Below are 24917 nucleotides of genomic sequence, written 5' to 3'. Positions count from 1 at the left end.
ACACAGCCAGGTTTTATGTCTAGATCTTATGACAATTTGCCAGAGAAAAAGAATTGGTGGGCATGTTTAGCACCATCATCCTAGTGGGGTAGGGGCTCATAGAGCTGGCAAGCCCAGCTACACAGAGATTGGACCACTGTTTTAAATGGTACCCCTATCAACTAGAACATGGAACTCCCTCCCATCCCCTCACGTCCATGGAAGCAACCCCCACAATCACCACAGAAGTATCGGGAGACATTCTCCCCCCTCTCTCCCCTACCCCATACGTTTCCTGGCGCGCACCCCTACCCTCTCCACAGCACATAAAGGAAGCCCCCCTCCCCCAATTGTAGAAGGGTTTTCCCTCTCTCGGTGCCCCCTCTCAGTGCCCCCTGGCACTGCCTCGTCCCTCAACCCTGTGGACTTCCAGGCACCTCCGCACTGTCAACATGGTTGTGACGAAAACCAGGAGTGAATCACGCCGGCATGGCGTCACATCACTAGGAGGGGAATATCGCATGAGGCTGGAAGGCACAGCCTAAAGCCGATTATGTACAATTAAATTTATTATAATCAATGGAACTCTGATTCTGGGAGTGAACCTTATCACGTCACTAACAGGGGGTGGGATTTATCACAAACCAAGATCTCGCCGGTGTAAATCCCGTTATGGCCACTAAATCTCGCACTTGGGATTTGTGAGCACTTCAAATGGGAACAAAAATTTCCGCCTAGCACAGACTAACAGACACAGGTCTCAAAATACTGAGCAGGAGGCAAAAGAAATATGTGCTTGGTTCCAATATGCAAGCCAAATTTTCCCCATTCCTAACGTGCATATACAGGAATATCCCATTCCCAATATCTATGTGCAGCATCACCCATTCTGCAGCATTACCTCCAAATTCGCCAATACTTGCTCCAACGCTAGTTTACCCGTTTATTGTTAACTGTCCACTCCAGGACAAGGGACATTTCCAAGGAATGGGTAGCACAGTGGCACAGCGGTTAGCACTGCTGCTTCACAGCTCCAGGGTCCCAGGTCCAATTCCGGCCTCGGGTGACTGTGGAGTTTACACTTTCTCCCCGGTCTGCGTGGGTTCCCTCCGGGTGCTCCGATTTCCTCCCACAGTCCAAAGATGTGCAGGTTAGGTGGGTTGGCCATGCTAAATTGCTCCTTGGTGTCCAAAAAGCTAGATCAAGTTACTGGGTTACAGGGAAAGAGTGGGCTTGGGTGGGGCGCTCTTTTCAGGGGCCGGTGCAGACTCGATGGGCCGAATGGCCTCCTGCTGCACTGCAAATTCTATGATTCTATGAATGGCTGTGTTCAGAATCTACAAACTGGAAGTGTGCATAAAACCTCATTGCTGGAGTCCAAATCAATAATTTGGATCAATCTGACATGCAGCATGGGTACTCTTTTAGGTATTAGATATAGAATTTACAGTACAGGATGAGGCCATTCGGCCCATCGAATCTGCACCAGCTCTTCGAAGGAGCACCCTACCCAGACCCACATCTCCACCCTATCCCCATAACCCAGTAACCCCACCCAACACTAAGGGCAATTTTTGACACTAAGGGCAATTTAGCATGGCCAATCCACCTAACCTGCACATCTTTGGACTGTGGGAGGAAACCGGAGTACCCGGAGGAAACCCACGCACACACAGGGAGAACGTGAGGATGCCGCACAGACAGTGACCCAAGCCGGGAATCGAACCTGGGACCCTGGAGCTGTGAAGCAATTGTGCTAACCATTATGCTACTGTACTGTGTATTTTCATCATCCTGTATGAAAAATGGTCTCCATGGATGGTCAAACTGGCTCTGTATTGTGTTCTGAAGCAAGGTACAGGCACATTTTTTCTGTTGCCTGTCAGACTGGAACAGATGCACTGTTCTGAATTAGGCAGACAGTGAAGGCGCCTGTAACTATTTTTTGCCACTGTTCGAGGCACAGACCAGCTTCCCCTTTGATGTTGTGATGAGTATGACTCAGTTCTGAGGGAAGTCTCACCCTTAGCAGCTTTTCCATTGGACCTTTTCCAGCACAAATCGGATGTAATCCCTGATATTAAAGGAAAGCGGCTTGACTGAAAGTCAGCAATGGTGTTGTGGTAACATTTCACCTCCCCACCGGAAGATTGAGAATTCAGATCCCATGTCAATAAACACCTTGCAGTGTTTCTGTCACAGGGGTCTTTGATTTCCAAGGTTTGCCTCCAGATGATTGGAAACCTGTGCTTACGGTGTATAGGGCACTGTCACTGGGTTTGTTAAATTCATCAACTGGTCACTAGAAGAGATGGGTAAACACTTTTTCACTGTCAGACATCAGCACTGTCCAAATCCCACTTAGCAGGAAATCGGCACATTGGCACAAAGGCTTTGAATGTTTCTCAGACAATTCAAATATCTGTGGGATTAAAAACCTTACATGAAGAGAATCCATAGAATCCCTGCCTTGCAGAAGGAGGCCATTCGGCCCATCGAGTCTGCACCGACCCTCCAAACCAGCACCCTACCTAGGCCCACTCACCCATCCCTCCCTATCCCCATAACGCCACCAAACCTTTGGAAACAAAGGGCAATTTAGCAGGGCCAATCCACCTAAACTCCACATCTTAGTGACTGTGGGAGGAAACACAAGCCTAGTTTGTCATAATATCATAAAATCCCTACAGTGCAGAGGGAGGCCATTCGGCCCATTGTGTCTGCACTGACCCTTCAAATGAGCACTCTACCCATGTCTATACCCCCGTCCAACCTGTCCTAACCCCATAACACAACCTAACCTGTAAACTATCCTCACAATTAATATAATGCTCTGTATTGTCACAAGTAGGCTTACATTAACACTTCAATGAAGTTACTGTGAAAAGCTCCTAGTCGCCACATCCTGGCACCTGTTCGGGTACACAGAGGGAGAATTCAGAATGTTCAACTTACCTAACAGCATGACTGTCAGGACTTGTGGGAAGAAACCGGAGCTCCCGGAGGAAATCCACGCAGACACGGGCAGAACGTACAGATTCCACGCAGGTGGGAATCGACCCTAGGGCCCAGGAGTGGTGAAGCAACAGTGCTACCCACTGCGCTACTGTGCTACCCTTAAGTGATCCAAGCCGGGAATCGAACCTGGGACCCCAGAGCTGTGAAGCAACAGTGCTACCCACTGTGCTACCATGTTGCCCATTGAACCCTTTAAGCCGTGGTACCATTTCCATGAATCTAAACCTTTGGGTTTTTTTTTGAGGGGTGCAGTTTCTGTTTTTATTCCATTTTCTTTGTTCATCCTCTCTTTCCCAACCTGACCCCAATACCTCCTTCCATCAGCCTATAGGAGGTGCTGCTGGCCAAAGGAGAAAAGAATGAGTTTCTGTAGCACCTTTCATTTTTTAACAATAAATTTAGAGTACCCAATTATTTTTTCCAATTAAATGGCAATTTAGCATAGCCAATCCACCTATCCTGCACATCTTTGGATTGTGGGGATGAAGCCCACACAGTCACGGGGAGAACATGCAAACTACACACGGACAGTGACCCATGGCGGGGATTCAGACCTGGGTCCTCAGCACTGTGAGACAGCAATGCTAACCACTGTGCCACCATGCTGCCCTTACAGCGCCTTTCATAACCTCAGGAAGACCCCATTCTCCTCTGAGTCAATGAAGAGCTTTAGAGATGTTGTCACTCCTGTAAGGTAAGGGGCAGTACAGTGGCTCAGTTGCTGCCACATGGCACTGAGGTCGCAGGTTCGATCCCGACTCTGGGTCACTGTCCGTGTGGCGTTTGCACATTCTCCCTGTGTTTGCGTGGGTTTCGCCCCCACAACCCAAAGATGTATAGGGTAAGTGGATTGGCCACGCTAAATTGCCCCTTAATTGGAAAAAATGAATTGGGTACTCTAAATTTTAACAAACAAAAAAAGGTAGGTACTTGTAACTGTATCTCCGACCGTCACTTGCCACTCCTGGAAGAGTCTCATGCCTCCTGACTGATGTGGTTGAGATGGAAAGCAAATGAAGTGGGTGGAGGAGTGATTCAAATCGTGACGCTTCCCAACAATTGAGTGATTCGAAAACGGGTCTGAAGATGGTGGCAAAAGGCCCAAGGCAATTCCAGCTTTGGGCCTCATTTGAATTAATCTGACAAGCTGCGAACATCAACTTGGGCCTCAATTAAGAGCCTTGGGGTTATACCCAGCTCCACTCCCTGCCTGCCTCTTGTGGGGGGTGAAGGAGTTAAGCAGTAGGCAGGCATGCCTGGCCTGGCAACGCCCCACAGCCCTGGCTGTCCCAGGCTCTATTTCTTAGTCCGTTTTATGGCGGACTCCCACTGTCTCCTTAAGGATCACAGGTCAGGTCACTGAAGATGAGAAAGTCTGGGAAGAGTATTCGCAGCAGCAGCTCCACCAAGTACACCATGGCCAATACTGGGATCCTAAAACCAGCATTGGAAGTTCAATTTGGCCAGCAAAGCACCTAACGCCAGTTTAAAGTGGGTGCCCTGCACACTTCGAAGTCGGCAGCTTCTGGCATTTTTCTGGAGAAAATAGGTACCCAAAATTCACCACCCACAAAGTTGCTATTTCATTCCTAAAAATGGGTGGAATGATGTTCAATTTCCCTCCCGGTGAGTAAAGTTGATCTTTCTCCAGACACTAAGCTCAGTGTCTCTCCCTCCAACTCTTAATTAGCATAATAAATGAAAACATATAGCCAGTGTGTATAACCAAGATTCATAATTAAACAGCATTAATGTCAATCTAATTTATTCACAGTTACATGAATAATAGAATTAAACTGACTGGCCAACCATAATTTCAAGTCAAACTTTGAGTTCAACACTGAGTTCAACAACTATAGACTCTAACTTTTCTCTTCCACCTTAACACCCTTTTTTTGATGCCCTATACATTTTTCTCTCGATGCAGAGACATTTCTACCCCCTCCCCTTTGCTTGGTCACCTGTCTCTTGTTTTGGCTTCTGCTACAGTTTAACAGATTTTTCCTCTCTCTCTCAGTTCTGATGAAGAGCCAAAAGGACCCAAAACATTAACTCTGTTTCTCTCTCCCTATAGACTCTGCCAATCCTGCCAAGTCTTTCCCAGCATCCTCTGTCTCAGATTCCAGCACCTGTGGTATTTTGCTGATCCCAGTTCAATCTTACCTGTATCTTTGGATAGGCTGCAGGATCTCTCAGGTATGGCTCTTGGAGCCGTAGGTATTGTCGACACACCTTGATAGGGCAATCCAAAGCTACCTGTGGCCAATAATAAGTCATCAGTACAGAGTGCTGCGATAGCTGGGAGAGCATAGTCAGAGAACGGCACAGCACCTCCATGTTCCGCACACTGTAATTTATAGGAATTCCCCAGTGTATATACACTTTGAATGTAAAGTCTACTGTGAAGCCACTACTTATGTTTGCTGTTATGTTAGTTTTAATGCAGTATTATGATCCTGGACAAGGTCCCAACAGTGGCTAGGATACTGGATAGAACCCCAAATATTTTACTTTAATTTTTTTAAGACTGTGAGGAAAGGATACCTCACTCCACAAGTGATTTCACTCAAAATAGGCACATGGTATATTAAAGCAATCTTTATTACTAACACAGTATTAAAATATATTTTACATCACTCAAGAAAATAGCTTACAATTACCACTTAATCAATACTAATCAATACAGTGACACAATAACCCTTAACTGCTATCTTTATTACCACTCAAACAACAGAACCATCTCAGATCTCAATCCACTTTTACATGCAGTTAGCACTCAGGAATACTTGCCATACAGGGATGTCTTTTGAGACGGTTTGAAAAGATAGATCTGAACCCTTGTCAGAACTATTTTCTTCATAAACTTCTCAGTTGCCTTCCAGCCACAAACTAAAACTGTGATGTGGAGATGCTGATGTTGGACTGGGGTGGGCACAGTGAGAGGTCTTACAACACCAGGTTAAAGTTAATTCAAAGTATCGTCTTGCATCTTTGACTTTGTCTATATATATGTTTCTGGAACCTACCTCTTCATTCACCTGAGGAAGGAGCAGTGCTCTGAAAGCTACTGATTTGAAACAAACCTGTTGGACTTTAACCTGGTGTTTTAAAATTAAAACTGAACCTCAACACCTCACTGCTTCAACTCTGGTTCCTCCCATTAACTACATCATCTCACTAACCTGGCCACAATATCTCCAATTAACTACTCCACGGGGATACTTCCAGCAGCCACCGTAACTTGCTTTGATAAATAATACCCAGTAGCCCAAACTTTTACAATGCTTTAATTGCACCTCTGGCTCCCAAGAAGCCTAGCTGTCTTGCAAATCAGGATACTTTAAAAATATTACTGCAGCAGTCATCCACATACTAACCAAGGTTTTTAACCCTTACAGCACTAAATATATACCTGCAATTCCTACATTCATCACACCAGACTAATTAAATTAGTGAGGTCCTGAAACAGATGAATAGCATGCTGGTTTTATTGTTGAGGTATTGGAAGCGAAAGAGTAAAGACAAGAGTTTGAAAGCATTTTTGAAAGCAAGAGTTTGATTCAGGCAACAACAAATTAACCTTTTAAGCTATAACTCTTCATTATGTTGCAGCGTCTGGTGAATCAGAAAGAAAATATATTTTATGCTTTCCTTACCAATCCTCGGAAGAGGCTGAATCCAATAGCCAGAATGAGAGAGATGGCCAACAACACGTCCCAGGGTCTCCGTAGCAGACTCTTCCTTTGAACAGTTTCAATAGCCTGCAATAACGGAAATTAAGCTTTTGTTTCAAATAGATCAGTTCAAACGTAAGCCTGCAAAGACTTCATGATATCTGCAAATGAATACTTAACATGTTCATTTGATATTCCTCTGCTGTTTTGCCAGAATTAACCAGTTTATTTTAAGTGGGCAAACTGTTACACATGGCTCGCTGGGAGTTCTCTTGCCGCTGAGTCAGAAAGTCACAGGTTCAAACCCCACTCAGAACCTTCAGAACTACAATTCATAATCTTTTATGATAATAATCTTTATTATTGTCACAAGTAGGCTTACACTGCAATGATGTTACTGTGAAAATCCTCCAGTCGCCACACTCTGGTGCCTATTCGGGTACACTGAGGGAGAATTCAGAATGTCCAATTCACCTAACAAGCACGTCTTTCGGGTCTTGTGGGAGGAAACTGGAGCACCCGGAGGAAACCCACGCAGACACTGAGAGAACGTGCAGACAGTGACCCAAGTGGGAAATATGCTGATACTCCAGTGCGGTATTCAGGAAGTGCCACACTGTTGGAATGCTGTCTTTTGAAAGAGACACAAAAGAAAATGTTCGCTTTCAGGTGAATGTAACGGATCCCATGGCATTTTTTACGAACAGTGCCAATACTTAACTAACATCAATACAATAGATAAGCTGGTCAGTATCACATTGCCATTTGCAGGATCTTGCTTCCACAGTTTCTGCATTATAACATTATTGGGCAGCACGGTAGCCTTGTGGATAGCACAATCGCTTCACAGCTCCAGGGTCCCAGGTTCGATTCCCGGCTTGGGTCACTGTCTGTGCGGAGTCTGCACATCCTCCCCGTGTGTGCGTGGGTTTCCTACGGGTGCTCCGGTTTCCTCCCACATTCCAAAGATGTGCAGGTTAGGTGGATTGGACATGATAAATTGCCCTTAGTGTCCAAAATTGCCCTTAGTGTTGGGTGGGGTTGCTGGGTTGTGGGGATGGGATGGAGGTGTTGGCCTTGGGTAGGGTGCTCTTTCCGGGAGCCGGTGCAGACTCGATGGGCCGAATGGCCTCCCTCTGCACTGTAAATTCTATGATCTATAACAGTGGCCGGACGCAAAATAATTTGATATAAAGCACTTTGTGAAAGTGGTTGTGAAAGGCACAAGATAAATGCAAATCTTTCTTTCTTAAATGCCTCTCTTAATTAACAGACAGAAGATTGTCATTTAAACATGTTAAGTATTTTGTTCCAAGGTCCTTGGCGGTAGTATTTAATACCTAGTAATCCAAACGTTTTACATTAACAAAAGATTGGTAAAACACACTGGGGTTTAAATTCGCTAATTCTGAAAAAGGGAGGGGGGTTGTGGTATGTGATAAACCTAACACCCATTCATTTTATTGTCGGCAGCATGTAAAATTAAATCTGTTGACTACAATGGCCAGAAACCAGGAGCCCCAATACATTTCAGTCATTGGGTGGGATTTTCCTGCCCTTCTTGCTAGCGGGATCTTCTAGTCCCGCCGAAAGTGAGCCGCTCGTGGCAGATTCCCATGCAAAACATCACAGACTTCAGCAGGAATTAGTGTTAAGACCTTTGTATTTACATTAATGATCCTAGTGTAGCTGTTGGGGCATCATAGAATCCCTACAATGCAGAAGGAGGTCATTCGGCCCATCGAATCTGCACCGACCTTCTGAAAGAGCAATCCACCCATGCTCACTCCACCGTCCTGTCCCAATAACCCCTTAACTGAACCTAAACAGATTTTGGACACAAAAGGGCAATTGAGCATGGCCAATCCACCTAACCTGCACATCTTTAGACTGTGGGAGGAAACCGGAGCACCTTGAGGAAACCCATGCAGACACAGGGAGAACATGCAAATGCCGCGCAGTCACCCAAGATTGGAATTAAACCCGGATCCCTGGAGCTCTGCGGCAGCAGTGCTAACCACTATCCCACCGTAGCGCCCATCACATTTGAAGAAGATACAGAGATTTGTACAAGAGTCGTAACTGTATGTGATGCTCTGCTACTACAGACCGATCTTTGGCCTTTTGGTCTGTGAGTGACAAACAATGTTTAACTTCGAAAAGCACAGGGCGGCATGGTGGCGCAGTGGTTAGCACTGCTGCCTCACAGCGCCGAGGACCTGGGTTTGATCCCAGCTCCAGGTCTTTGTCCATGTGGAGTTTGCACGTTTTCCCCATATTTTCATGGGTCTCACCCCCACAAGGCAAAGCTGTGCAGAGTAGGTGGATTAGCCATGCTAAATTGCCCCTTAATTGGATAACAAAAAGAAAAATACAATATTGTTCATGTGGGCAGGGCAAATGGTGAATGAGGACTTCACTTTGGGAAAATGATGGAGAACTGATGGAGAACGAAAGATACCTGGGCATTATAGTCTATCCATCTCTAAAGGTTCATGAACAATGTAATGAAGTTATAGCCAATGCAAATCGGGTGCTGGGATGTATTTATAGAACAATTCACTTTCTTTGTGTCCTTGTACAAGATCTTGGTTAGGCCTCAGTTAAAATACTGTGTTCACTTATTGTCTCCTGACATAGAGGGTGCTACTGAGGCTTCAGCAAGGGTACAGAGGAGGGCCATTAGATAAATTCCCAGTATAAAGAAAGCATTTCAGTAATCCAGAAAGGGTCAAAGTGCTGAGGCTCTACAGATGTGCAGATATGGGGCGATTTGATCGGGCTCTAACAGATAATGGAGTGACTAAATGGTGTTTCTGTATACTGATTATTGCAACTGAATAGGGTAGGGAGGGCCAGTGACAGCCTTGCACGTTATGAAACAACAGAACTGAGTTAGATATGAGGAGGAAGTTCCTCTTTTCCAGTGAATAGTGAACTTTTGCAGCAGGTTGTCAGCTTGTGAAATGGACATTGATTTGCCTAATTTCTTCAAATGAGAGTCGGATTCAACTTTTTATGAGAGGCAGATAGCTTGTGTGACTTATCAGGAGCATGGTGGTCCCTTCAGCTAGTTTTGATTCAGCTAAAGAGGGGGCTGGTAGGAATTTTCCAAATTTTGTAGCCTCTTAATTCACCTAGGTTTTTGGCTTTAGTTTTCGCCGCTTTGAAGAGATTATGTGGTGGGATATGGAATATGCACAATTCATCGCAACTGTATGGGATAAGTCGGATAGAGTAGCTAACTCACTCCTGTTCATCGATTTTTTATATGTCCTTGTGTAAAACACTGAGCTTTATCCAACTCAATTTAATCACAATTTATGCTATTATGTTCAAGTAGGCAATTCAAAAACGCTTAATGGCTGTTGAGTATAAAAATAGATCATAGAGTTGTTACAGTTCAGAAGGAGGCCATTTGGTCTATCATGTCTGCTCCGGCTCTCCAACGACTTAGTGCTACTCCCCTGCCTTTTCCCCATATCTCTACACATAGTTTCTGTTCAAGTAATCATCGAATACTCTCAACTGAACCTGCCTCCGCTCCACTTCTTCCAGACCTGAACCACTCCTTGTGTGAAAAAGTTTTTTCCTACATCACATTTGTTTCTTTTGCACTTTAAATCTGTGCCCTCTCTTTCTTGATCCATTTACAAGTGGGAATAGTCTCTCCCTATTGACTTTTTCTATTCTCCTTGTGATTTTGAACATTTTTACCAAATCTCGTCTTAGCCTTCTCTCCCAGGAGAACAGCCGCAGCACCTCCAATCTATCCTCATAACTGAAGTTTCACATCCCTGGAACCATTCTTATAAACCCCTTCTGTACTCTCTCCAATTCATTTACATTCTTCCTATAATGTGGCAGCCGGAACTGTACACAATATTCCAGCTGAGGTAACTAGTGTCTTGTATATGTTCAGCATAACCTCCTGGCTCTTGTACTCTATGCCCATATTAATAAAGCCCTATGTGCTCTATTAACTGCTATCTGCACCTGTTTCACTGCCATCAATGAACTATGTACACACCCAGGTCCCTCTGCTCCTGCACCTTCTTAAGAATTTTACCACTGGTGACTTCCGGTGGCGGCCGCAGCAAAAAGGCTCCCGCAGGTCCACAAAACCCCGGCTTTTTTGGGGGGATTTCGCGGCAGGTTTTTTAAACAATTAAAGTCCTGTGAAATCGGCCCTGCCTCCCTCGCTCTGCCCAGGCGCCAAAGCTCCGTTCCAGGGAGCTGAAGAGAAAAAAAAGACGAGAGAGGAGAGACTGGCCCCGGTGTGCTGCACGTGGAGGAGGAGTGGGGATCGCAACAAGAAACAGCCGGAAAAACAGGACACGGGGAGGCTAAGACAAAAAACAAATAAATTTTAAAAATTTTAATTCAGCTTATTGTTTTCGCTCCTGAAAATTTTAAAAACCTTTTTTTTTTTAAATTCCTTTTTATAAAAAAACAAATTGTTCTTATAAAGGAACAAAACCCTTGGGGTTTTTTTTCTTTGGGGGGAAAAAAAAAAAATTTATTTTTTACACCAAAACCCAGGAAAAAGAGAAAGGCACATGACAGAAATAACAAGAAAGGCAAGATGTAAGAAGGAGCAGCAGCAAAGACAAAGGAAAAAGGCAGGAGCTGCGGCCGCGCAGGCAGACAGCCCCACCAGGTGAGACGGAGGGTCAGGCGAACCAGGAAGCGGAAAAGCTAGCGAGCTGAGCAGCGGAGCAGGAACAGGACGCGTTGACCATCCCCCATCCCCCGCACAGGGGGAGGAATGGAGAAGCGTCCTGAAAACAGAGATAAACGCCATAAACGAGGAGATAAAAACACAGATAAACGCCATGAGGGAGGCACTGAGGACGGAGCTCCACACAATGATGAAGGAGATGCTGGCGGAGACAATGGACAAAATGCGGCGAACCATCGATGGCCTGGAAAGGAAGGTGGAGGCGCAGGAGAAAACGATTCTGGAGTTGGAGAGGGCCGCCTCGGACCAGAGCGACAGGATGGGTAACTCAGGAAACCGAGGTGAAAAGGCTGGGAACGACCCAGGGGAGACTAAGAGAGAAAGTGGTGGACCAGGAAAATAGATCCAGACGGCAGAATGTTAAAATAGTGGGTCTGCCAGAGGGGATTGAGGGCAGAGACCCAGCAGGCTATGTCACCCAAATGCTGGGCAAGCTAGTGGGAAGGGAGAAACTTCCAAGCCCCCCCAGAAATCGACAGGGCACACAGGTCGCTCCAACCCAGGCCCAAAGCCGGGGAGCAGCCCAGAGCGATTATCGTGAAGCTGCACCGGTTCCAAGACAGGGAAACAATCCTAAAGTGGGCCCGGCAGAGGAAATCGAGCATGTGGGAAGTGAAGATCATAAGGGTGTACCAGGACATTGGGGCGGACCTGGCTAAAAGAAGGGTTGAATTCAACAGGGCCAAATCAACACTCTACAAATGTAATGTGAAATTTGGGATGTTATTCCCGACCAAACTCTGGGTAACATTTGAGGGGAAGGCGCAGTTTTTCAACACCCCAGCGGCAGCTGAGGAGTTCGTTAGAGCGAACAAACTGGGGGAGGAACAGCCGTAACGGCAATCATGAAAGCGACAGGGATGGAAAAGAAAGGAAGAATCAGAACAAAGAGCGGAGGGCAGACCGCAGAGACAATAAGATCACGAACTGTTCACACGTGTTTGGTGTGCTGCGCGGGACTGTGCTGACTCGTTCCTGGGGTCATTCCATCTCTCAATGCAATGGGGGGGGGGGGGGGGGGGGGGAGCAGAACAAGATAAATGAGGGTGAGAGAGGCGGACAGGAGGGCGAGACGAGGGCTAGCAAAAGAAATGTAAAACAGGACCAGAGCAGGGCAGGTACTGGGAGAGGGGCCACCGTGCTAGCGAGGAGGGCCAACACGGGAGGGCCGCGGTGCGCCTCTCAGGGGAGAGGGAGCGCCTGGCACAAAGCGAGGGGGGGTACAGGGCAGAGGGGGGGGAAGCACACAGGGGGGAGACAGAGGGACAGGGACTATGGGGGGGGGAGAGGGGTTTGCACCTGTCCTGGTCCCACACCTAAGGGACATGTTCAGGACTCACTGGCAAGGGGCACACTGCCCCCCACGCTAGCGCAGGCCACAATTTCGCTGATACCCAAAAAAGATAAAGACCTGACGGAATGTGGATCATACAGACCCATTCACTGCTGAACGTGGATATAAGAACCCGTGCTTCCCAGCAGTCGGCCTTTCTCCTGTACGTCTGCTGCCGGGCACACTTCTTGTGCATTAAAGCCTATCGTTCGGACTTCATCTACGTTTCGTGTCCATTGATTGTGCATCAATTTAATGCACAAGATTTTAAAGGATGGAGCTTCGTATCAAACTGGAGTGCCTTCGACTCAGCTTGTACACGTCAAATGCAACAGCAGCATTTAAACACTAGCTGGCTTGCTTCAATAGCTACTTGAGCACAGCCGAAGACGTCCCGACGAGGGACCAGAAATTGCACATCCACCACTCGTGCGTCGGCACCGCCGTGTACACGCTCATAGAGGACACGACAGACTACGATGCGGCCATGGACTTGCTTAAAGGACATTTCATCCGGCCGGTAAACCAGGTCTACGCTTGGCACTTACTGGCCACGAGGCAGCAATCCCCTGGTGAGTCTTTAGACAAATTTTACCGGGCGCACCTTGTTCTGGGGAGGAACTGTGGCTTCCCACAAGTTTCTGCTGCCGAGCACACTGAACTTTTAATCAGAGACACTTTTGTTGCGGGTTTGGAATCTTCGCAGATCCGCCAGAGGCTTTTAGAGAAAGAAACTTTAAGCCTCACCGAGGCACGGGCCCTCACCTCCTCCCTAGATGTCGCCAATCGTAACGCCCGCGCGTACGCTCCCGACCGCGTGGCGGCCCCCTGGGCAGCATGGAACGCGACCCCCCTCACCTCCGCAGACTCGGACCCCCCTCCCCACAGGCCTGTGCCGCAGGGCGCCCTGATAAACCCATGGGGCCCTGCTGTTACTTTTGCGGCCAGGCAAAGCACCCCCGCCAGCACTGCCCGGCCCGCACCGCAACCTGTAAAGGCTGCGGCAAGAAGGGCCACTTTGCGGCCGTCTGTCAGTCCAAAGCGGTCGCTGCGGGCACTCTGCTCAGGGGCCCGGTGTGGCCCGCGGACCTCGCTGCCCCCACCCCCCATCGCCATGAGTGATCCCCGGGCGCTGCCATTTTGGGCCCACAACACCACGTGCGACCCCCGGGCGCCACCATTTTGGGCCCCCGACTCCACGTGTGATCCCCGGGCGCCACCAATTTGTTCACCCCCCACCACGTGCAGCCAACGGGCGGCGCCACCTTGGATTGGCACCGAGGACCCCGCAGGCGACTGCTCTCTGCCAGATGACGACTCGGAGTTCCTGCCACAACTCGCCTCAGTAACATTGGACCAGTCGCGGCCCCACACGCTGTCCATGCAACCACGAAGATCCTCCTCAACAGCCACGAGACACGCTGCCTGCTGGACTCCGGGAGCACAGAGAGTTTCGTCCACCCCACCACGGTAAGACCCTGCGCACTTCCCGTTTATCTGGTAAAACAAAAAATCGCTCTGGCCTCCGGTTCGCACTCGGTCCAGATCACAGGGTGCTGCATAGTGGATCTCACGGTCCAGGGGAGGGAGTTTAAAAACTACAAGCTCTTCGTCCTTCCCCACCTCTGCGCGGCAGCACTCCTGGGGTTAGATTTCCAGTGCAACCTCCAGGGTTTAACGTTCAAATTCGGCAGCCCTATGCCCCCCATTACTGTCTGCAGCCTTGCGTCCCTCAAGGTCGATCCCTATCCTTGTTTGAACATAGAACATAGAACAGTACAGCACAGAACAGGCCCTTCGGCCCTCAATGTTGTGCCGAGCCATGATCACCCTACTCAAACCCACGTATCCACCCTATACTCGTAACCCAACAACCCCCCCCCTTAACCTTACTTTTATTAGGACACTACGGGCAATTTATCATGGCCAATCCACCTAACCCGCACATCTTTGGACTGTGGGAGGAAACCGGAGCACCCGGAGGAAACCCACGCACACAGGGGGAGGACGTGCAGACTCCACACAGACAGTGACCCAGCCGGGAATCGAACCTGGGACCCTGGAGCTGTGAAGCATTTATGCTAACCACCATGCTACCCTGCTGCCTAAACCTCACCCCGGATTGCAAACCCGTCGCCACCAGGAGCAGACGGTACAGTGCCCAGGACCTGACCTTCATCAGGTCCGAAGTCCAAAGGCTTCTGAAGGAAGGGGTTATCGAGGCTAGCAACAGCCCCTGGTGAGCACAAGTGCTGGTGGTCAAGACCGGGGAGAAAAATAGGATGGTCATAGACTACAGTCAGACCATCAACAGGTTTACGCAGCTGGATGCGTATCCTCTCCCACGTATCTCCGGCCTGGTCAACAGGATCGCACAGTACAAGGTCTTTTCCACGGTGGAATTCAAGTCCGCCTACCATCAGCTCCCCATCCGCGCGAGTGACCGAAAGTACACCTCGTTCGAAGCGGATGGGCGACTCTACCACTTTTTAAGGGTTCCTTTCGGGGTCACAAACGGGATCTCGGTCTTCCAAAGGGAGATGGACCGAATGGTCGACCAATACGGTTTACGGGCGACCTTCCTGTATCTTGATAATGTCACCATCTGAGGCCACGACCAGAAGGACCATGACACCAACCTCCGAAAATTCCTCCGTACCGCAAGACTCCTTAATCTGATCTACAAGAAGGATAAATGCGTGTTTAGCACCGACCGTCTAGCCATCCTCGGCTACGCAGTGCGTAACGGAGTGATAGGCCCCGAACCCCGAACGCATGCGCCCCCTGATGGAGCTTCCCCTCCCCCACTCCCTCAAAGACCTCAAGCGCTGTTTGGGCTTCTTTTCATATTACGCCCAGTGGGTCCCCAATTATGCCGACAAAGCCCGCCCCCTCATCCAGTCCACCACTTTTCCCCTGTCGATGGAGGCCCGCCAGGCCTTAAGCCGCATCAAAGCAGACATTGCAAAGGCCACGATGCGAGCTATCGACAAGTCCCTCCCCTTCCAGGTCGAGAGCGACGCGTCCGATGTTGCTCTGGTGGCCATCCTCAATCAAGCGGGCAGACCCGTGGCCTTCTTCTCCCGTACCCTCCATGCTTCCGAAATCCGCCATTCCTTGGTCGAGAAGGAAGCACAGGCCATAATCGAAGCTGTGCGACATTGGAGGCACTATCTGGCCAGCAGAAGGTTTACCCCCCTCACAGACCAACGGTCAGTGGCTTTCATGTTCGAGAACGCACAGAGGGGCAAGATAAAGAACGATAAGATCTTGCGGTGGAGGATTGAGTTGTCCACGTACAACTACGACATCTTGTATCGTCCTGGGAAGCTAAACGAGCCTCCCGATGCCCTGTCCCGTGGCACCTGTGCCAACGCACAAGTGGACGCCTCCGAACCCTCCACGCAGACGTCTGTCACCCAGGGGGTCACCCGCTTTTTCCACTTCATAAAGACCCGCAACCTGCCCTACTCCATCGAGGAGGTCAGGACAGTGACCAGGGAATGCCACATCTGCGCGGAGTGCAAGCCGCACTGATAAAGCGCATCTGATAAAGGCTTCCCGCCCCTTTGAACGTCTCAGCATGGACTTCAAAGGTCCCCTCCCCTCCAACAACCGCAACACGCACTTCCTCAACGTGATTGACGAGTGCTCCCGCTTCCCTTTCGCCATCCCCTGCCCCGACATGACCACGACCACCATTATCAAAGCCCTACACACCATCTTCTCCCTGTTCAGTTACCCCACTTACATCCATAGCGATCGGGGGTCCTCATTTATGAGGGACGAGCTGCGTCAATTCCTGCTCAGCAGGGGCATCGCCTCAAGCAGGACGACCAGTTACAATCCCCGGGGTAACGGTCAGGTCGAGAGGGAGAACGGTACGGTCTGGAAGACCGTCCTGCTGGCCCTTCGGTCCAGAAATCTCCCAGTCTCCCACTGGCAAGAGGTCCTCCCAGACGCCCTCCATTCTATCCGGTCACTTCTCTGTACCTCCACTAACCAAACGCCTCATGAACACCTTCTTGTTTTTCCCAGGAAGTCTTCCTCAGGGACCCCGCTCCCGACCTGGCTGGCTACCCCTGGGCCCATCCTGCTCCGGAAACACGTGCGGGTGCACAAGTCGGACCCATTGGTCGAAAGAGTCCAGCTACTCCACGCAAATCCGCCATACGCGTATGTGGAGTATCCCGACGGCCGACAGGACACGGTCTCCCTTCGGGACCTGGCACCCGCCGGATCTCGGCCTCACCCCCCAGCGCCAGCAACCTCCCCCCCAACCCCAACTGCCCCCAGCAACCCCCCACGGCCCACCAGACAGGACACCCCTCCCCCGGCCTGCCCCACGCTAGCTCCGACCAGGGGTACGGACACAGGAACAGGATCATCGCTCCCGGAGTCACGGACGACCACCGCTCCGACGTCGCTGGCACAGCTAGGCAGGTCAAGCAGGACATCAAAGGCGCCCAATCGACTGATTGAATCGATATGACCTACTGGTGGACTCTTGCCTGCGAATGGACTCTTGTTTTCCTTGTCTGTTCTCCATTTTTTTGTTCCCCCCCCCCCCCCCAATTTTATACACTGTACATAGTTGTTGTATTTGCTCATAATTGCGGGCCAGTGAGCAGCCATCTCTTACGACCTAAACATCTCTAGTCATACTACCAGTCTCTCACGTACTCACGGGACATGCCCCCCCCCGTCTCATGTCCGCGTTTCCCATACCATCCCCCCCCCCCCCAGTTCTTTTTCAACAAGGGGTGAATGTGGTAGTATTACTAGGGGTATTACGGTACCTGGAAGTGAGCTGCTATTGGTCTAGAGGACTCGCTACCCATTGGCCCGGGTAAGTCATGTGCCTCTCAGCCGATTGGCTGAGAGGTAGGTAGCTCCGCCTACTTGGCGGGATATAAGAGCCCGTGCTTCCCGGCAGTCGGCCTTTCTTCTGTACGTCTGCTGCCGGGCACACTTCTTGTGCATTAAAGCCTATCGTTCGACTTCATCTATGTTTCGTGTCCATTGATTGTGCGTCACAAAGGTCCTGGCCAAAAGGCTGCGTACCACAGGTGGTCGCAGAGGACCAAACGGGCTTTGTCAAGGGTAGGCAGCTCACAGCGAACATCAGGCGGCCGCTGAACTCCCCACACACCTTATCCCGCCCAACAAGATGCCAACAAGGGGAACGACTCCACGCTTCACCGCCGACGAACTGCAGACCCTGCTGGATGCCGTGGAGAAGAGGAGGGTGACACTGTACCACGGCCCAGGAAGGAGGCTGCCAGCTGCTGCCATTCGTCGTGCCTGGGCACGGGTGGCAGAGGTGTTCAGCGCCACCAGGAATATCGTCCAGACCGGACAGCAGTGCTGGAAGAAACTGCACAACTGCCTCAGGGCAGCCAGGCTGAGTAGGCAGCACTGTACCCCTGGCACTAACTCGTGTTCCACACACCGGTAGCTGCCCCCCCCCCCCCCCACCCTGCCCCACATGCAGGCACCCTTACCGGCCTCCATGGCCAGGTGCGCTGGCCACTGAGGGCACCAGCTGCCCACCTCCTCGGCTGCATGTGTCGGCCTGTCGAACACTGTTGCTTTCACTTTCCCTCTCGCACCCCAGGAGAAGGCCGCGCAAAACCACCGGGAGCAGGAGAAGGCAGGAGTGGGACCGCTGGTCCTGCGGCCCCTCAATGTGGCCATGCACTGCGCCCCGGACGTGGTCGGCAGCCGGAGGAAAGGGATGTGGCAGAGGTGAAGCTCGGCAGTGGGCGAGAAAATGAGACCCTGCTGAGTTGCCATTCCCCATGACATGCCAAACCCCCCCCCCCCAAAACCACCAGCACACAACCCTCACCCCCACACCACCCTCACCCCCACACCACCCTCACCCGACACCACCCTCACCCCCACACCACCCTCACCCCCACACCACCCTCACCCCCACACCACCCTCACCCCCACACCACCCTCACCCCAACACCACCCTCACCCCAACACCACCCTCACCCCAACACCACCCTCACCCCAACACCACCCTCACCCCAACACAGCCCATCACTCCCACACCACCCTCACCCTACACCACCCTCACCCCAACACCACCCTCACCCCAACACCACCCTCACCCCAACACCACCCTCGCCCCAACACAGCCCATCACTCCCACACCACCCTCACCCTACACCACCCTCACCGCCACGCCACCCTCATCCCCACACCACCCTTACCCCCACACTACCCTCACCCTACACGACCCACTCCCCCACCATCACCATCACATCATCCTCACCCCAACACAGCCCATCACTCCCACACCACCCTCATCCCCACACCACCCCCACACCCATTCCCGCTCTCCCCCTCGGCCCGCGGTCTAATCATATGTCTTGTCGTGTGTCTTGCAGGACCTGCTGGGGATAGGGCGGGTCCATCTGGTGTGACTGGGCGGACGTTAAGGGGAAATGGTCGGACCCCGTGGGTGGCCTGGTCTCCATTCCCTCACCACAGACCGTTCCCACCACCGCCACCCTAGGAATTCGAAGGAACCATATGACGGAATGGCCAGCTCGCATGCAGGGATCACCCAGGTGGGCAGTGGAAAGTGCTACCGTGGGCAGGTGCCAAACATTGCCAAACGATGTGGAGCACTAGAGCTCATCGCAGAACGGGCTGTCATCATCCTCCATCCCGTGGACCAGACCTGCTGGTACCGGCAATGCCCCCCCCCCCCCCCCGGCCCCGAAGTGCGACAGGTTTGTATCACAGAGGGAGTTGCAGGCCTGGGGTGGCCTGCTGACAATGGGGAGGGGTGGTATAGGGGTGGAATGAAGTGTCCGTGCCCTGGCCAGTCCCCTCCCTCCATTCCACCCCTTGACAGGGAACCTGAAGGCAATCAGAGCGTCCCGTGCATATTGGTCCTGGCGCACACATTGTGCGGCCTCCCGTGGCTGCCTGGGCTCCAGGTCCTGCCCTCGCCGGCATCCCCCTCGTTGGACGAGGACTGCAGTTCATCCTCCTCCTCCAGCACGTCGCACTTCTGCTGCACGATGTTGTGGAGGACACAGCAGGCCACCAGGATGCGGGTGCCCACCCAGCGTCATACTCGAGGGCCTCTTCAGAACAGTCCAGGCACCTGAACCGCATCTTCAGCAGGCCAAACCACCGCTTGATCACGGTCCTGATCGCTGCATGGGCGTTGTTGTGGTGGGTCTCCACGTCGGTCTGTAGCCTCCGGATAGGTGTCATCAACCACGCAGTGTCGCCCAGGAGCCAACCCCCCCCCCCCCCCCCCCCCCCCAGCTGGCAGGGCATCTCGAACATGTCAGGAATCGCTAAACGAGTGTGCAAGGTGGAAGGCATTCTGCACACTGCCCGGGTATCGGGCGCAGACGTGTATGATGCACAGCTGATGGTCACACACGAGCTGAACGTTCATCAAGTGGAACCTCTTTCGGTTTGTGTATCATGGCCTGTTATCTGCAGGGGCTCGTAGGGGGACATGTATCCCATCGATCACCCACTGGACCTGTGGCATCCCGGTGATGGTGGCAAACCCTGTTGCCCAAGCATCATGGTGGGCTCGGTCTACATTGAAATGGATCTATTGAGTCGCATGGGCATATGGGGCCTCCATGAAAGCGTGGGTGCACCAGTGCACCAAGATCTGGATCCTGGACAGGTCCCTACCTGGCGCCTGGAAGGACCCCGTCGTGTGAAGGTTCAGGGCAACCGTCACCTTGGCAGCCACTGGGAGCGGGTGTCCTCCCCCTTACACCCACGGTGCCAGGTATGCCATCATCTGGCAGATATGTCGCACTGTCTCCCTGCTCAGCTGGAGTCTTCGACGGCATGTCCGGTCTGACAGGTCCTCGAATGACAGGCATTGCCGGTACACAGGAGGCCTCATGTGGCGCCTCCTTGGAACTTCCTCCTCCTTGGCCTGTTGGGCAGCCACCTCTCCAACCTGGACATCTACCACCTGTCTGTCTGCGGCACTCTCCACCGCTGCATGCACCGCTGCTGCGCGCTCCGATGCTGCAGCTTCCACCTCCTCCTCGAGCAGTTCCTGCTCGTACAGCCGCAGGGCATCCCCCAGAGCTGTGGTGACTAGGGAAAAGGCCACTATTGCAGGTTGAATTCCAATATCCATTGTTTGCAGAGGATGAAAGGCTGAAATGTTAGCATGGTGTAAACCTCTGTGTCCAACCAGTTCCACCGGGCTACACGGTGGCTCCAGTTGGCACTGCGTTGGTGGCCAGCACCTTTTGGGCCCCTGGCCGTGGCGTCCATCCATGATGCCAGTGGTACCATCGGCTGGCATTGCCCTCAACAGTGGTTATGCACCGCGGCCCTCGTTGGGGCTATTGTGGGTGTTGCCCTGGGTGGGCTGCTAGTGGGTGGCAGCCGGGTGACGGAGTGGGGGTGGAGGAGGGTGGGGTGCGGGCACCCATATGGCCGGTATCACCCTGTAGAACCAGGGGCCAAGGTGGGTGGTAAGTGGGTGCATAGCAGGATGGCCGCAGTAATTGTCCCGTGGGGTTCACCCCAGCCACTCGCCTGTTCCCAGATTCTGCCACCCCGTTCTCCCCCTCCATGGCAACCCCCCCCCACCCCAGCCAACCCGGCCAATGTCCGGGCCAGCAGCCCAAGTTCGCATCTCTCTGTGTCCTACCTCCTCTCTCTCTCCTTCATCAGCCACCACCCCGGTTTCACAATTAAAAAAGCATAAGTGAACCACGCCGTCGGGAACTCGGCCCATAAGACCATAAGACCATAAGACATAGGAGTGGAAGTAAGGCCATTCGGCCCATCGAGTCCACTCCGCCATTCAATCATGGCTGATGGGCATTTCAACTCCACCTCCATCTGAGAAGAAGAATGGAGGGGACCCCGGCAAATACCGGGTCGGGCCCGCTAATGATATGCAAACGGTGTTTACTGTATGTGCGTTCCGGTGTGCATTGAAGCTGATGTCGAGGTGACAGAGAATCGCGATTTGGCATCAAACTGGCGCCCACCGCGAATTTGGCGTCAGAACCTATTCTCCGCCCAATCGCATATTGCAATTTCAGCATCGGCAAACAGAGAATCTCGCCCATGATCTCTGTGACTACATTTTTGAGTTATTATAAGTAATGCAGACCTTTAAAGTATTTATGCAGGTGCTGGAAACGATGCTATAAAAACAATTCTCTGTGCTATTGGGAAGTGGAAACCTTTATTAATAGTGATAGCATATCCAAAGCTTCACAAAGAATGGTTATAGCTCCATTTTCGCACCAACGTAAGTAATGCAGACTCTAAATATTTATAATACCTCAAACTTGTGGTTACGGATGTCAGGACACATGTTTATTGGAAAGAATATTTGCATAAATGCGAACATTTGAAACTGGTGGTGACAAGATTCCAGACAACCTTTTGCAAAATTAACTGATGAAGCTTTGACATATACTATTAAGGCTGATGTAAAAGTTGTTTGGCCAGTAGGCACATGTTGTTCTGTAAGTCAGCGCCAGATGGACTCTGAGCAAATCCGTACCCCAGAACTCAGGAGCTGGTAGTCCAGTGCAGTTCCCGTCATGACCTCTCACCGTATACTTTTCCCTGGCTGTTAAAGTGGAGCGTGAAGAAATGCCCAATCTTGGTTTCATCTGCATGCTTATTTACAACATACAGGAAACTGAGGTCAGGAAAAAATGTGGCCTGCTGCGTTTATCACTAATCTTTTAATCAGGAAGTTCAATGTCATCAGAAGTGGAATATCTGGGCAGCACGGTGGCGCAGTGAGTTAGCCCTGCTGCCTCATGGCGCCGAGGTCCACAGTTCGATCCCGGCTCTGGGTGCTGTCCGTGTGGAGTTTGCACATTTTCCCCGTGTTTGCGTGGGTTTCACCCCCACAACCCAAAGATGTGCAGGGTAGGTGGATTGGCCGTGCTAAATTGCCCCTTAATTGGAAAAAATTAATTGGGTACTCTAAATTAAAAAGAAAAAGAAGTGGAATATCTTGGTCATTAGTTCTGGTTTTCCGAGATGCTAATCTGCCAAGGTTACTTTTGTGAGAGCCAATAAGGGTTTGTTGAGTCAAACATAAAGGGCGCGATTCTCCGCAAATGCGGCGAGTCGCAAAGGCTGCCGTGAAACTGGCCGTGTTTCACGGCAGCCTCCGCGCCCCCTCCCAGGACCCAATTCTCCCCCCCCGGGCGGGGCTAGCAGCGGGGCCCTGCGAAGCACGGCATTGCGGGCTTAGCGACCGTCGCTAAGTCCGCGCGCCAAGCGTCACGCCGGCTGACGCTCACGATGACGTCAGCCGCGCATGCGCGGGTTGGAAGGCTCCAACCCGCGCATGCGCGGATGACATCATCACGCAGACGCGTCAAACCCACGCATGCGCGGGCCGTCATGCCCCTCAGCCGCCGCGCGGACTGATCCTGCGGGGCGGCGGAAGAACAAATAGTGCGCGGGTATCGGACCCGCTGCCCGCAGGCCCATGCCACCCTTGGCACGGCCGTGGCAATCGGTGCCATGGTTGTCCGGGACGGCACTTTGCGGCCGTTTTCACGAACGGTGAGAGCAGGTGTGATCGCGTTCGTGAAAACGGCCGTAAAGGCCTGGGAACTCGGCCCATCGGCCTGGGGAGAATCGCTGTTCGCCGTAAAAAACGGCGAGCAGCCATTCGTGTCGTGGGGCGGCCGTGGTGGGGGGGGAGAATAGCGGGAGGGCGTGAAAATTGTCGGGAAGGCCCTCCCGCTATTCTCCGACCCGTCGTGGGCAGCGGAGAATCGCGCGCAAAGTAACTTTTATTTACAACAATATTTACATAGCACCAGTCGTTCACTATTGGTTCTCTCTCAAGCCAGTACCATACGGGCCAGCTCTACTTATACAGTTGAAAGGTTAACGATTACTCCACCCCCATATTGGGGAGCTCATGTTCCCTAAAATACAACATCATGGGGTAACCAATTTTCCCCAGCTAATAGGATCCAGGCAGGTTAAAACAGTTACCAAAACAATTCCGCTGGTAATGGCTTCTGGCATTAAATTTTGGACAGCTGATGTTCCACACCTTGCCCAAAGCTCAAGGTCTTCTCCCTACCTACATCTGTCTCAACTCCACTTCATATCAATGTAGCACACAAGGACAAATGTACACAGACACGGCTAATTCAGTTATGGTACTAGATCACAAATTAGTGCCTTGTGGCATGCTATGCTGGTATAAAACTGGTCAGGAAGTTGTGAATCAGCCAGGATTTGTGCAATTTGATACTGGCCCCAAATTTACTTACATTTTGCGCTTGGAGTGTAAATCGAGCCTCGCAAAATTGTTTTGTGAGAATGGAATCCATTTCCGCCAACTTTCCATCACATAAGAGCTACCGTGGCAATTCCATTTAGGATGTATTCCATGTGCGGACATGCCAGGGATGTAGGAGTTCATGGTGATATATGTTCATATATGCAAATGAGGGTGGTCAGAGGAGGAGTGGCTGAAAGCCATGGCTTACAACCCCTAACTTTAAACGAATGAAAAGAGGTGTACCAATGTTGATTTTCATAAAAAACCATCTGGTTCATTAATGTCCTTCAGGGAAGGAAGTGTGTTCTTACCTGGTCTGACCTACATGTGACTCCAAACCCACAACAATGTGGTTCACTCTTAACTGCCCCTTCAAGCGTAATTAGGGATGGGCAATAAATTCTCACACAGCCTGTGACGCCCACGTCCCATGAACAAACAAAGAAAAAATAATAATGCTTTCCCTTGGTTTGACAAATGACTCTATAAAATAAAGCTTCCACTTTTTCCTCCTACCGCTCCACTTTTAACAGGAAATCCATTCCAGGATTCCACATCATCCCTTCTAGGATTTCTTTGTCTTACAGGCTTCTACACAAACTCTGAGATCCAGGCACTCATTTCAGTAGTTATTTTAACTCCGATACCACGGAGTGTAGTAAAATCACACAAACTTGAAAATCACTTCTGATGTATTTCTGGCATCCCAGTGTTCCTCTCAATTATGTCTGCCTGGGTATCTTTAACCTCAGGATGCTTGGAAACTTCTCTTAATTTCTCTAATTATCTTAACTAGCCACTCATTACTCCATGGTACGGTTTTTTTCAAGCAGTTATTGGATAGGCACATGGAGCATACCAGAATGACAAGGA

At 51.0% G+C, this 24917-nt stretch overlaps 1 protein-coding gene across 4 annotated transcripts in view; it reads right to left on the bottom strand.

Annotated features, from left to right (window-relative positions):
* LOC119974214 (transmembrane 6 superfamily member 1-like) overlaps window positions 1-24917 on the bottom strand; it is a 148094-nt gene that overhangs the window by 95898 nt on the left and 27279 nt on the right. For all 4 annotated transcript variants that reach the window (XM_038812961.1, XM_038812960.1, XM_038812964.1 and 1 more), the window contains exons 7-8: window positions 6654-6758; window positions 5161-5253 (exon numbers count right to left, since the gene is read on the bottom strand). In XM_038812961.1, coding sequence (XP_038668889.1) covers window positions 5161-5253; window positions 6654-6758 — 198 coding nt within the window. The remainder of the gene's footprint in view (window positions 1-5160; window positions 5254-6653; window positions 6759-24917) is intronic.

The sequence above is a fragment of the Scyliorhinus canicula genome, chromosome 12, assembly GCF_902713615.1.
Source record: "Scyliorhinus canicula chromosome 12, sScyCan1.1, whole genome shotgun sequence".
NCBI classification, from domain to species: Eukaryota; Metazoa; Chordata; class Chondrichthyes; order Carcharhiniformes; family Scyliorhinidae; genus Scyliorhinus; species Scyliorhinus canicula.
The sequence above is the reverse complement of the archived record's forward strand: the minus strand, read 5'-3'. Positions and strand labels throughout refer to the sequence as shown.